Genomic DNA, 14,830 nt, shown 5'->3' with positions numbered 1-14,830 from the left:
CTGTCTCTGAAAGGTCAGGCAGGAAATCCTACAGGCTTTGCAGGCCAGTAGATGTGTGGTGGTTCCTCAACTCTGCTGTGCTGGTGTAAAAGCCACAGCGGACTACGTGAGTGAGTGAGTGAGTGAGTGAGTATGGACTTGATTTACCGGAACCACCCCCTGTGCTGCTCCACTCGGGGCTACTGCCCACCTTGCTGGCCTGGCCTTCATGCCTTTGAGGAGAGGGCTCTGAGCAGTCTAACTAGTTGCTTCAGGCAGCATGACTGCAGGCTAGGTGATGGGGCGACTCTTCCCAAAGGTGGAGGATGCACTCGAACCATGCCTGTTTCAGAGAAGCTGCCCCTGGGTAGTTTGAGGTCCTACTTACAGCCAGAGGCTGATCCAGACAGTGAGGGCTCTGTGCTGCAGCCCTGGTCTTTCTCTGGAGGTCCCTGTCCAGTTTGCCTGCTGAGTTCTTAGCCATTGGAGGAAGAAGATGAAAGAGTCAGCAGACAGACCCCAAGACAGCACTGCAGTTACTTGAAAAGTGCCGTGGGAGAGTGTGGTTTATAGCTCTGGCCATGGGCTTCCGTGATCCAGGTCGCAGAGTTACAAGTGCTCCCCAGCAGAAGATAGGGCTGGGGCAGGATCAGTGTCCTTTCTGTCCTGTGGTGCCACAGGTCAGAGCAGGAAGGAGGGCTGAGCCCAGTCGCCCTGGTGACCACCCGGGGGCGTGGGCAGTGAGTCTTGGCACAGAGGGAGGTGTCCGGGGGGCAGAGGGGTTCCCTCTATCCTCACCCTGATAACCCTGGGCCCACCTTCCTTCCATGTCCCAGGACCTCATCGTCATCGCCTTGGGCTTCCTTCCTGTGGGGAGTCTAGTCTCTAGTAGCTTCCTGAGGAGGACCGTGTGAGGGGGTGTCTACAGTGCATCGGTCTCCTTTCACGCTTGTTGGAAACGCCGTCTGGCATGGACTCTGCATGGACACCAGTCTCTGTGCTTCAGAAGACTCCATGGTTGGCTCGTCGTCCTGGCCTTGCTGCCGACATGCGGGTTGTAACAGGACCCCCAGGTTCTGTCTCGTCCAGGGGGTGCTCGGCCCTTTTCTGGTCCCATCGTCCTGGAGTCCCCCCCATAATGTGAGGGCCCCCCGGGGGCAGGACAGGGAGTCCCCGGGGGGTTTCAGAGTGAGGGCTCCGCTGCAAGCAGTATTTCCATATTCGTGCCACAGAGACGCATGTCCGGGCTTCTTGGCATTGGTTGGGTACGTACCCCCGGGCCCTTTCGGCACATGCATTCATGGCTTTCCACACAGGGAAACTTCTATAGAGCTTCTCTAACAATCTTCTCCATTCTGGTAGCCTCTTCCTGACACTTGTAGTCATGTGTAAGCCGCCTCACTTCATGTTCTCCTCCTCTTCTTTCTGCTCTGTCTTTGCCTTTTTGTTCTGCATCTGAGAGGCTTCTTCACATGCTCTCTTCCTCTCCTTTTATTGATTTTTAAACTTTTTATCATTTAACTGAAGAGATCTTTCTTGTCAGATATTTTAACCCTGGACCTGCATGTCTTGCGCGTGGCCACTCTGTGTTGGGACAGTGTTTCTGGTACTTTCCTTCTGTGCTCCATACTCTCTGTCATTGCTCTGCATGCCTTGTCTTCTGATGGTTATTTGGTCAGCCCTTATGTTCCTTCCAAAAGAGAGGCACCAAGGTCTGTGTGGAGTTTGGGGCCTAAGGGGGACTTGCTCACTGTACTTCCGCATGGGCGACAGATAGCTAGCCATTTGGTTAGTTGATGACTGGTTGACATTTCTTTCTGTCCTACAGTGTCTCCAGAAAATAATCCTCCCTGCTCCTGGCTGTGCGATGAGGACCCTGAGTCAGGAAGAGGGGCTGCAGGCACCCATGTGTTTTTACCCGGCCCCCTGTTTCTGGACAGCGTCCCATCAGTCTCTCAGCTGTGCCCGACGTCCCTGAGTTAAGAGCTCCTCTCCTCTACCTTTTCCAGTTTTCCAGGTTATAACTTCTGAGTCCCATGTACTTGAAATTCGGGGGATAGGAAGCCCACTGCGCTCCTGAACCAGGCCTTCCGCCCCTCCTGGAAGCCACTGCCTCTGTGTCCAGGCCTCTCTAGGGTGCTTTCCAGTTGGTGCTCCCTCTGTGGCCACACCAGCGCTCTGGGCCTTGCTAGGAGTCATTTCCATTTCTCTTTTCTTGTCTTCTTTCCTTTGCATCATTTGAGTAGGAGTTTGAGAGGGAATGGTAACAAGCCCGGAAGTTTGATCTGCCCTGTTTAACTGGAATTCCTGTTCCTTGTGTAAATTTTAGAACCTACTAAAGCAGTGCCTATTTTTTGAAGAATAATTATAAAATACCAATAAAGAAAACCTCAGTCCCTCTACTGAGGGTCAGTGCCTTAGAGCTCATCGTGCATGTTTGCTTGTGTGTGGAAACCAGACTGGCACCTTTTCATGTGCTCTGGAAGCGTTTTCTGAAGGAATAGTCTGTACTTTTCTCTGGGTCTTGATTCTTTTCTACCATCCATACGTCTTCCCTTGTTGTTTGGAGTCTGGTGCACACTTCCCTACCTGTGTGGTGTAGGGCCTTGCTGTGCCTTCAGGGTCGCTGACCTGGCCCTCCTGCCGTACACTGAGCAGGCCTTCCCTGACCGCCTGCCCCTGGCTAGTGCACGTTTTCCGCCATGCTGGTTTCACCATCCATGGTGCTGAGATGACTCATTTGATCCTTGTAACCGTCCCATGAAGTGGGCACTGGCTACTCCTCTCATTGCCCCCTCTCCTGGCCTGGGCCTGCATATTTAACTGGGCCACGTCTTTGTGAATGCACCAGGTCCCTCACACCCAGCCTCCCCACCTAGCACTGTTTCTTTAAGCCCTAGAAGGTGCTTTCTCGGCTCTGAGCTGATGAGAAACACCTGTCCTGTAGCCAGACCTAGATTTCTTGGTTTCTTCCCCCTTCCACATTCAGTGGGCTGCCATGTTCTGCTGTTTTCTCTAGAGTCTCTCAAACCCAGGTCTCTGTAGACCGTCCACAGTGACCATCTTGGTGTAGGCCTGTGTTAGGGCCTGTGCCGGTGGCTGCCAGGAGCAGGAGGGTCATAGTGGCTAAACTTGACCCAGGGCTTACTGTGTGCTGGGCCCTGCTCTGTTTTATGCACAGCCTTGTAGGGAGGCTGGGCACTTGCACCTCCATGTTCAGATGAGAAAGCCCAGACACAGAGAGGTTAAGGAATGTGCCTGAAGCTGCATAGCTTGTCCTGTGTAGGACCAGGTGTGCTCTAGGGGAGTCAGCCCTACTGGGGCAATCCCACCACCTTCCTGTCTGCTCTGGCCCTGGTCACCCTCACTTACATTCCCAAATGGACCTGGATGCAGCACCAGGCATTGCTGTTGTTACTGTTTTTAAGACTTACTTATTTATCTTAGAGAGCAAGAGGGAGCAGGGGGAGGGGAAGAGGGAGCGGAAGAGGGAGAGAATCTCCAGCAGACTCCCTGCTGAGTGCAGAGCCCAATGCAGGACTTGATCCTGTGACCCCAAGATCATGACCTAGGTTGAAACCAAGAGTCGGATGCTTGGCTGACAGAGCCACCCTGGCACTCCGGCACCAGGTATTGTTAATGGCCTTGCTGATGTGGGCTCTGTCCTGGTTGCAGCAGGTTGTTGGGTATATGTGCGAGTCCCAGGGGCAATGGCAGTGACCCTGTGTCTATCAGATGGTAAGGCAGGGAACAGAGTAATGTCATGGGGTTACATGTGATGGGATGAAGATGATTTTGTATCTGACCATTTTTATCAAATGAATAGTACATCATTTATGTATATTGGTATTTCTTTTTTTTTTTCTTTTTTATTAGTTTCAGAGGTAGAGGTCAGTGACTCATCAGTTTTATATAATATGCTCCTTACATCATGTGCCCTCCTTAATGTCCATCACCCAGTTACCCTGTCCCTTCACCCCCTCCCATCCAGCAGCACTCAGTTTGTTTCCTTTGATTAAGAGTTTCTTATGGGGACGCCTGGGTGGCTCAGTTAAGCGTCTGCCCTTGGCTCAAAGGGTCGTGATCTCAGGGTTATGGGATTGAGCCACTCATGGGAGTCTCTGCTCAGCAGAGAGTCTGCTTCTTCCCTTCCCTCTGCCTGCCGCTCCCTGTGCTTGTGCTCACTCTCTCTGTGTCAAATAAATAAAATTTAAAAAAAGTTTCTGTGGTTTGCTTTCCTCTCTGATTTTGTCTTATTTTTTCCTCTCTTCCCCTATGATCCTGTTTCGTTTCGTAAATACCACATACAAGTGAGATCACATGATAATTATCTTTCTTGGATTGACCTGTTTTGCTCAGTGTAATATCCTATAGTTCCATCCATGTCATTGTAAGTGGTAAGATTTCATTTTTCTTGATGGCTGAGTAGTCACTGTATATATACACCACATCTTCTTTATCCATTCATCTGTCAGTGGACATCTGGGTTCTTTCCACACAGTTTGACTCTTGTGGACATTACTGCTATGAACATTGGGGTGCAGGTGTCCCTTTCAGTCAGTCAAAGATACATTTGTATCCATGGGGTAAACACCCAGTAGTGCAATTGCTGGGTAGTAGGGTAAGTCTCTTTGAACCTTTTGAAGACCCTCCACACTGTTTTCCAGAGTGGTCGCACCAGCTTGCATTCCCACCAATAGTACAAGAGGACTCCCCTTTCTCTGCATCCTCATCAACATCTGTCATTTCCTGACTTGTTAATTTTAGCCATTCTCCTGGTGTGAGGTGGTATCTCATTGTGGTTTTGATTTGTATTTCTCTGATGCCAAGTGATATGGAGCATTTTTTCATGTGTCTCTTGGCCATATGTTTATCTTCTTTGGAGAAATGTCTGTTCGTGTCTTCTGCCCATGTCTTTTTTTTTTTTTTTCCATGTCTTGATTGTATTGTTCTTTAGGTGTTGAGTTTGATAAATTCTTTATGGGTTTTGGATACTAGCCCTTTATCTGATATGTCAGTTTGCAAATATCTCCCAATCCTTAGGTTATCTTTTAGTTTTGTTGACTCTTTGCTTTGCTGTGCAAAAGCTTTTTAATCTTGAAGAAGTCCCGGTAGTTCATTTTTGCCTTTGTTTCCCTTGCCTTTGGAGTAAAAAGTTGCAGTGGCCGAGGCCACAGAGGTTGCTGCTTGTATTCTCTAGGATTTTGATGGATTCCTGTCTCACATTTAGGTCTTTCATCCATGTTGAGTCTATTTTTGTGTATGGTGTGAGGAAATGGTCCAGTTTCATTCTTCTGCACGTGGCTGTCCAATTTTCCCCACACCATTCATTGAAGACACTGCCCTTTTTTGATTGGATATTCTTTCCTGCTTTGTCAAAGATTAGTTGATCTTTGGAGTTGAGGAGTCCATTTCTGGACCCTCTATGGAGATGAGGGTCCATTTCTGGGTTCTCTGTTCTGTTGCATGGATCTGTGTGTCTGTTTTTGTGCCAGTACTGTGCTATCTTGATGATTACAGCTTTGTAATAGAGCTTAAAACTCAGAATTGTGATGCCACCAGTTCTCGTTTTCTTTTTCAACATTCCTTTAGCTACTCAGGGTCTTCTCTGGTTCTATATAATTTTAGGATTATTTTTCCCAGCTCTGTGAAAAACATCAGTGGTATTTTGGTAGGGGTTGTATTGAATGTATTGATTGCTCTGGGTAGCATAGACATTTTAATACTGTTCTTCCAGTGCATGAGTATGGAACATTTTTCCATTTCATTGTGTCTTCCTCAGTTTCTTTCATGAGTGTCCTATGATTTTCTGAGTATAGATCTTTTGCCTCTCTGGTTAGGTTTGTTCCTAGGTATCTTACAGTTTTGGGTGCAGTTGTAAAGGATACTGGCTCCTTAATTTCTCTCTCTTCTGTCTCATTGTTAGTGTATAGAAATGCAGCTGATTTCTGTGCATTGATTTTATATCCTGTCATTTTGCTTAATTCCTATACAAGTTCTAGCAATGTTGGAATGAATTCTTTGGGTTTTTCTCATAGTTTGTGATGTCATCTGTGAAGAGTGAGAGTTTGATTCTTCTTTGCGATTCAGATGCCTTTTATTTCTTTTTGTTGTTTGATTGCTGAGACTAAGACTTATGGTACGGTGTTGAGCAGCAGTGAGAGTGGACATCCCAGTTGTGTTCCTGACCTTAGGGGAAAAGCCCACACTTGCTATAGGCTTTTCATATATGGCTTTTATGATGTTGAGGTATGTTTCCTCTAGCCCTACTCTGTGAGGAGTTTTAATCAAGAAAGGATGCTATAAATGCATTTTTTTTTTTTTTTGCATCTCTTGAGAGGATCACATGGTTCTTGTCCTTTCTTTTATTAATGTAATGTAATTGATTTGTTAATATTGAACCACCCTTGCAGCCCAGGAATAAATCTCACTTGGTCATGGTGAATAATCCCTTTAACGTACTGTTGGATCGTATTGGCTAGTATTTTGGTGAGAATTTTGGCATCCCTGTTTATCAGGGATATTGGTCTGTAATTCTTTTGTCTGGTTTGAGGATCAAGGTAATACTGGCCTCATAGAAAGAATTTGGAAGTTTTCCCTTCATTACTATTTCTTGAAACAGCTTCAGAAGAATAGGTATTAATTCTTCTTTAAATGTTCAGTAGAATTCCCCTGGGAAGCCATCTGGCCTTGGACTCTGTTGGGAGATTTTTGATTACAGCTTCAGTTTCCTTGCTGGTTATGGGTCTGTTCAGGTTTTCTATGCCTTCCTGTTTAAGTCTTGGTAGTTTATACATCTCTAGGAATGCATCCATTTGTTCCAGATTGCCTGGTTTGTTGGCATATAGTTGCTCATAATATGTTCTTAAAATTGTATTTCTTTGGTGCTGGTTGTGATTCCTCTTTTTTTTTTTTTTTTTATAAATTTATTTTTGATTGGTGTTCAATTTGCCAACATATAGAATAACACCCAGTGCTCATCCCGTCAAATGCCCACCTCAGTGCTAATCACCCAGTCACCCCCACCCCCCCGCCCACCTCCCCTTTCACCACCCCTAGTTCATTTCCCATAGTTAGGAGTCTTTCATGTTCTGTCTCCCTTTCTGGTATTTCCCACTGATTTCTCCTCTTTCATTCCTGACTTTATTTATTTGGGTCCTTTATCTTTTCTTTTCGGTAAGTCTGACCAGGGGTTTATCAATCTTACTAATTTTTTCAAAGAACCAGCTGATAGTTTCATTGATCTGTCCTCCTGTTCTTTTGGTTTCTTTTCATCAATTTCTTCTCTAATCTTTATTAATTTTATTCTCCTCTGGATTTAGGCTTTTTTTGCTGTTCTTGTTTCTTGAGAAAGCCTTCTGTTATCTACTTCCCTCCTAGGATTACCTTTGCTGCATCCCAAAGATTTTGGAAAGTTGTGTTTTCTTTTCTTTTCTTTTTTTTTTTTTTTTTTAAGATTTTTATTTATTCATGAGAGACACACACAGAGAGAAAGGCAGAGACACAAGCAGAGGGAGAAGCAGGCTCCATGTAGGGAGCCCGATGTGGGACTTGATCCCAGGTCTCCAGGATCACGCCCTGGGCTGAAGGCAGTGCTAAACCGCTGAGCCACCTGGGCTCCCTGAAAAGTTGTGTTTTCATTTTCATTTGTTTCCATGAATTTTTAAAATCATTCTTTAATTTCCTGGTTCACCCATTCATTCTTTAGTAGGATGCTCTTTAGCCTCCATGTATTTGAGTTCTTTCCAAATTTCCTCTTGTGATTGAGTTCCAGTTTCAAAGCATTGTGGTCCAGAAATAGGCAGGGAATGATCACAGTCTTTTGGTATTGATTGAGACCTGATTTGTGACCCGGTGTGTGATCTATTCTGGAGAATATTCCATGTGCACTTGAGAAGAATGCCTATTCTGCTGCTTTAGGATGGAATGTTCTGAATATAACTGTGAGGTCCAACTGGTCCAGTATGTCGTTCAAAGCCTTTGTTTCCTCACTGATCTTCTGCTTAGATGATCTGTCCATTGCAGTGAGTGGGGTATTAAAGTCTCCTAGTGTTATTGTATTATTATCAATGTGTTTCTTTAATTTTGTTATTAATTGGCTGATAAAATTGGCTGCTCTCATGTTAGGAGCATAACTATTTACAATTGTTAGATCCTCTTGTTGGGTAGATTGTTTAATTATGTTGTAACGTCCTTCCTCATCACTTCCTACAGTCTTTAGTTTGAAATCTAATTTGTCTAATATAGGGTTGCCACCCCAGCTCTCTTTTGATGTCCATTAACGTGAGAAATAGTTTTTCACCCCCTGATTTTCAATCTGGAGGTGTCTTGGGGTCTAAAACGAATCTCTTGCAGACAGTATATCCATGGGTCTTGTTTTTTATCCAATCTGATATGCTGTGTCTTTTGATTGGAACATTTAGGCCATTTACATTTGGAGTAACTATTGAAAGATACAAATTTAGTGCCATTTTATTACCTACAAAGTTACTGTGTTTGTAGATTGTCTCTGTTCCTTTCTGGTCTATGTTACTTTTGGACTCTCTTCATTCAAAGGATCCCTTGTAATATTTCTTGTAGAGCTGGTTTGGTGATCACAACTTCTTTTAGTTTCTGTTTGTCCTGGAACCTTCTTATCTCTCCTGTTTTGACGTCCTAGCTGGATAAAGTATTCTTGGCTCCATATTTTTCTAATTTAGCACTGTGAATATATCATGCCAGTCCTCTCTGGCCTGCCATGTCTCTGTGGAGAGGTCTGCTGCCAATCTAATGTTTCTACCCTTGTAGATTCTGGACCTCTTGTCTTGAGCTGCTTTCAGGATTTTCTCTTTGTCCCCGAGATTTGCAGGTGTTACTATTATAGTCAGGGTGTTGACCTACTTTTATAGATTTTGAGGTGGGTTTTCTGTGCCTCCTGGACTTGGATGCCTGTTTCCTTTCCCAGGTTAGAGAAGTCCTCAGCTGTAATTTCCTCCAGAATACCTTCTCCCCATCCCTTTCCTCTTCTGGGATCCCAATTATTCTAATATTGTTTTGCTTTACGATATCACTTATCTCTCGAATTCTCCCCTTGTGATCCAGTAGTTATCTCTCTTTTCCCAAGCTTGTTTATTCTCCATTATTTTGTCTTCCATATCATGGATTCTCTCTTCTGCCTCATTTATCCTAGCAGTTGGATCCTGCATTTTTTATTGCATCTCGTTAATAACCTTTTTTACTTTAACTTGATTAGATCTTAACTCTTTAATTCTCCAGAAAGGGATTCTCTAGTGTCTTGTATACTTCTTTCAATCCCAGCTAGTATATTTATAATCATTATTCTGAATTCCAGTTCCAATATCTTACTTATATCTGTACTGATTCGTTCCCTGACAGTCAGTACTGCCTCTTGTTATATTTTTTGAGGTGAATTTTTCCATCTTGTCATTCTATCCAGAGAAGAGTAGATGAACAAGAGAACAAAATACTAAAAAGGGAACAAGCACCCCAGAGAAGTATACACTAAAAAAATCAGAAGAGTCCTGAAACTGAAAAATAAAATAAAATAAATAATATGATCAGACAGGTGTACAGACCAGGGCCATACACTGGATCCTGTGTGTACTTTAGTTTTTTTGTTAGAAAACTAGATTTTGGGATCCCTGGGTGGCACAGTGGTTTGGCGCCTGCCTTTGGCCCAGGGCGCGATCCTGGAGACCCGGGATCGAATCCCACGTCGGGCTCCCGGTGCATGGAGCCTGCTTCTTCCTCCGCCTGTGTCTCTGCCTCTCTCTCTCTCTCTGTGACTATCATAAATAAATAAAAATTTAAAAAAAAAAAAAAAAAAGAAAACTAGATTTCAGGATGCCTGGGTGGCTCAGTCAGTTGGGCGTCCACCTTTGACTTAGGTCATGATCTCAGGGTCCTGGGATTGAGCCCACATCAGGCTCCCTGCTCAGCAGAGCATCTGCTTATCTTTCTCCCTTTGCCTCTCCCCCTGCTTGTACTCTCTCTTGCTCTCTTTCTCTCACAAATAAGTAAAATTAAAAAAAAAAACAAAGAAAAAACTGGATCCCAAATTTGTAAAGAAAGAACAGCTTACATATGTACAAAAATAAAATTAAATATCATGAAAGGATAGCATGTAACTGTAAAAATAAAAATTAAAAGAGAAAAAAAAAAGAAAAAGAAGGGATATGAACAGATAGTTGATCAGAACAGAACAATACGCTGTATCCTGAGTGTATTTTGTTCATTTTGTTAGAACAAACTACATCCCAAAATTGTAAAGAAAGAAAAAGATATATACACAAAAATGAAATACATTAAATGGATGGAGTGTAACTGTAAAGATGAAAATTTAAAAAGATTTTAACACACACACACACCCCCAAGAAAAGAAGAGTAACAAAATACCATATGCACTAGATTATGGGTGTATTTTGGTCTACTTGTTAGGAGAAACTGCATCCAAAAATTGTAAAGAAGGAACAACATATATACACAAAAATAAAATTAAATACAATGTATGTAACTGTAAAAATGAAAATTAAAAAATATTTTTAAAAGAGTTGATAAAATAAGAAATTGGATACAAAAGGAAAGACAACTTTAAAATTGTAAGATTAAAGAACAGTGGGGTAAAACCTGTGAATTGTGTACACTATTCCCCTAGCTCTGGAGGTTTGAAGCTCTCGGTGACCTGTAACCTTGGGCTTGGCTGGGTGTTCTTGCTGGTGTTCTGGGGGACGGGCTGTGGCGTGTATTCTGAAGTGTCGGGAGGGGGGGCAGGATGGCACCACCCTTGCCAGGGGGCCAGGCTAAGTCAGCTCGGGGTTGCTCTACGGGGCTTCTGTTTCCTGAAGGCTTTCCACGCAGCTCTAGAGGATGAGAGTGAAAGGGGATGGCCTCCAACCTCCAGCCCCAGAGCCGGCAGGCCAAGGCTCCGCTCCTGACCGCGCCGTCGGGGAACATCGGTCTCCCTGGTGGTCCCTGTCCGCGCTCTGCTCACCCAGCCTGGGCCCAAGCATCTCAGTGTCGGGCACGCGGCCCCGTTTTGAGTCTCCAAACCCTTCAGACTGTTGTGGTGTGAACCCAGGCCACTCCTCGGAGGGAGGTGACGGGTCTTGCCGTTGTCCTGCTGCCCCCTGGGCCCCTGCTCGGAGAGAGTCGCCTGTGGTGCCACCCGTGCTTGGTGCTTCCTGGCCGCCCCCAGCCCGGAGCCCGTCCAGGCGCGCCGATCGCAGCCAGCTTCCCGGTCCGCTGCCCGGACTCGGCTGCCCTCGCGCCCCGGCCTCCTGTGGCTGTGGTGGTCCCGACACCACGCTGTCTCCCGCCCAGGGTTTCACCCCCTTGGCCGACTGAGCACCTTTCAGGCAGGGACATCCCTCCCTGGAGCAGACTTGGAAAAGTTCAGATTTTGTGCTCCACTGCTCTGGGCCTTCTGGTGCCGCGGTCGGAGGCTCCCCACCCCCCCAGTTCCTCTTCCCGTAATCGTCTGGGATTCTCTTCTCCACACCCCCCACCTTGCAGAAACCCGTTGCTTTTCTATTTGTAGAGTTGTAGCAATTCTTTTCTTAAATCTCCAGGTGAGTTTGCAGGTGTTCAGAATGACTTGATATCTATCTAGCTGAATTCCTAGGACTAGACGAAACTAAGATCTCTTACTCCTCTGTCATCTTGCTCCTTTGTTCTTATATTGGTATTTCTTAATAATAATTAGTCTGTGTAACACCTCATAACTGGTATTGTATTATACGTAATCTGCTGATGTGGCATTTCTTTAGCCTAGAGACAAGCTTGGGTCTGTGCTTGTTGGTGTACAGTGACAGGAAGGGCATGGAGAAGGGAGGGTGCACGTAATGGACTTGGTGTCACTAACCGTATGGTCACAGGAGGGAAAATACCTGTGGTGTGTGGACAGAGATTTGAGAGAAGCCAAAAGACTGAGGAGGGTTATTTAGAGAACGCAATAGAGTCAGAAAATGTGTACGAGGAGGGTACGAGGAGCAAGAAAAATTTATGTTAAAAACATGGAGCTGGTAGTAGTAAAAAATGGTAGTGGGTCAAGGATATTCATGTTTTCACTCTGTTCAAGGTCTGTGAGTGTTTTGGTCTGACCTGTGGACCTGCTTCTTGGGAGGCTGGTCATCTGAGCAGCTTCCTGAGAGCTGAAGAAGTCTAATTTCACCTCCAGTTGCTTGCCTTGTGCCCTCTTAGGTATCCAAACACAGCCTGCGAGCTGCTGACATGTGATGTGCCGCAGATCAACGACAGACTGGGAGGGGATGAGACTTTGCTGAACCTTCTTTACGATTTCTTGGACCATGAGCCGCCTCTCAATCCTCTGCTTGCCAGTTTTTTCAGCAAGACCATTGGCAATCTCATTGCAAGAAAAACTGAACAGGTAAATACTCTGTCAGGCCAGTGTGGTTTAGGGTGGCTGGCCTGGTGATGCTCGTACAGCTTGCTGTCAGCAATCACTGTGCAACCCATACCATTAGGGCCAGGGGGACGGGGTTTCTGACTGTTCCATGGGACTCAGCATAGGCTACTGACATGTGAGTTGGAAAGTGACTTCCTGAAGGTATATCTGCTGGCTGCTTAGGAATAAGCAGTTCTTCCTGCCATCCCTGAGGGCTGTACAGGACTCCAAACCAGGCTCGCTTGACTTGTCCCGACCAGTCACAGGCATGAGGACTAGGGATAGGGCTGCATCATGGCAGGTTCTTAGGATGTCCACCTTCTAAGGTCTGACTCTCTGATGGGGTGGCAGGTATGTGTGTGTCTTGGACACTTATTGTTTCAAAGAAAATAAAAGAAAATTTGTAGCATTAAGCTTCTGTAAAAATAGTGAAATCGCTTCATTAGCTGGAGCATGGTCTTCTTGGAGGTCATTCCTGCTCCTGCCTGTACTCATGCTTCAGCGCCACCCATACTGGTATGGAGACACAGAAAAAGGGCATGTAGTGTAGTGCTGCCCCAGGCCTGCCACCGGCCCAGCAGCTAGTCTTGGTTACTTTCACCTTTTATCCCTTCCCACCATCCCCAGTGGATTATTTCAAAACAAATACATGTCATGTGATTTTTTTTTTCTAAAAATTACAGTGTAAATATCTCTAAAATATCAGGACTTTTAAAAGTTCTTTTATTTATTTTATTTTTTTTAAAGATTTTGTTTATTCATGGGAGACACAGAGACAGAGAAAGGCAGAGACACAGGCAGAGGGAGAAGCAGGCTCCATGCAGGGAGCCCGACGTGGAACTCAATCTTGGGTCTCCAGGACCAGGCCCTGGGCTGCAGGCAGTGCTAAACTTAGCGCTGAGCCACCTGGGCTGCCCTAAAAATTCTTTTAATTGTAACCCTAGGAGGGAATAAGACTTTGCTGAGCAAATTGGATTATTACACCCCAAAAATATTAACCATAATTGTTCAGTATCAAATACCCAGTAAGGGAACAGACCAGTATTTTATGTATACGTTTGGAGTTCTGAGAAAAGTACAATGTGCAGGGCCCAATGTTCACTTGAGGAAATTGTTGGCATGTTGTAAATGTTCAATGGAACATACCTTTTATAGGATCCTAAATCTTAGTTTTGCAAGGGACCTCAGAGGACTCACTCGTCTCAAACATTTTTCTGCACCAATCAGAGTGTAAGTGAAGAATAGGGGTGATGCAGGTAGTGAGAGAGGATAGTAGTGGTGGCTGTGGTTCTAGGACACTACAGTGAGTCCTCTCACACTAGTGACGGGTATAGGGGGGTGAGCTCGGTGGTCACTGTGGCTGTGGGGTAGTGGTAGAAGTTCCAGAAACCCTTGATTATGGGCCTTGCCATCCAGCTCATAATTGCCTGTAGCCTGACCATATTTCTGTGCTACTTCATTTGTTTGCTGTATTTTATTGCTTCTCATAATATTTCTTTTTCTTTTTCCCAATGCATCAAAATAATATGAAATGTACTCTTTAAAAATATTTCTTCTATTGACAAACACATAACATACTTATATGAATTTCAAACAAGACAGAAATACATGAACAGTCTCCTGTAATTCTCCAGATGTAACCACTGTTGATTACTTAGGGCATGTTCCACCTCAGGTCTTTTCCTGTAAGACCTATTAATATATACTTATTATTTATTTTCAAGTAATGGCATCATACTCAGAATACTGCAAATTGTTTTTTTCACTTAGAAATAGATTAGGGGGGCGCCTGGAGATGGCTCAGTGGGTTAAGAGTCTGCCTTTGGCTCAGGTCATGATCCTGGAGTCCAGAGAGAGAGCTCCGCATCAGGCTCCCTGCTCAGCCCCTCCTCCAGCTTGTGCTTTCTTGATCTCACTATTGCTCACGCTCGCTCTCTCTCTCTCTTTCTCTCAAATAAATAAAATCTTAAAAAAGAAGAAGAAAGAAATAGATTTGGTATGTCTTTTCCTATGTAACCTCCTACATTCTTTCTAGCAGATGCTAGATTATTTTGAAGCAAATCCCAGAAATTGTATCATTTCATATGTAGATACTCCTGTATGTGTTTCTACAGGATGAGGACTCCACAAGCATAATCACAGTTCCCTTTATTACTGTAGTCCAAAGTGTGGCTGGAGCACAGTTTAACTGTTCATCTTTTGAAGGACTTGTGAGGTGTTTGCACTTTTGTCTGTTACAAATCGAGCTGCTACGAACATTTGTGTGTAGTAGTCCTGTCTTATCCACAGTTTCAGTAACCCAGTCAGCCCTGGTCCAGAAGCAGGTGATCCTTCTCCTGCCACAATGTCAGAAGGTCAGAGAAAGCCTAACACCACATCACAGGCCTAGGTCATTCACCTTCCTTCATCTCATCACATAAGCATTTTATCATAAGCATTACAGGATGA

General features: G+C 44.8%; 1 protein-coding gene across 13 annotated transcripts in view; it reads left to right on the top strand.

The window, feature by feature from the left end:
• Positions 1 to 14,830, top strand: part of PPP6R2 (protein phosphatase 6 regulatory subunit 2) — an 82,063-nt gene that overhangs the window by 43,709 nt on the left and 23,524 nt on the right. For 9 of the 13 annotated variants that reach the window (XM_041756290.1, XM_041756291.1, XM_041756298.1 and 6 more), the window contains one exon: positions 12,178 to 12,364. In XM_041756290.1, coding sequence (XP_041612224.1) covers positions 12,178 to 12,364 — 187 coding nt within the window. Of the gene's footprint in view, positions 1 to 815; positions 1,053 to 1,865; positions 1,997 to 12,154; positions 12,365 to 14,830 lie in introns of those variants that run through there. The other 4 variants (XM_041756297.1, XM_041756296.1, XM_041756300.1 and 1 more) reach the window with 3 other exon arrangements.

The sequence above is a fragment of the Vulpes lagopus genome, chromosome 5, assembly GCF_018345385.1.
Source record: "Vulpes lagopus strain Blue_001 chromosome 5, ASM1834538v1, whole genome shotgun sequence".
In the NCBI taxonomy this organism is placed as follows: Eukaryota; Metazoa; Chordata; class Mammalia; order Carnivora; family Canidae; genus Vulpes; species Vulpes lagopus.
Note: the sequence above shows the minus strand (reverse complement) of the source record. Positions and strands in the feature narration are given on the sequence as shown.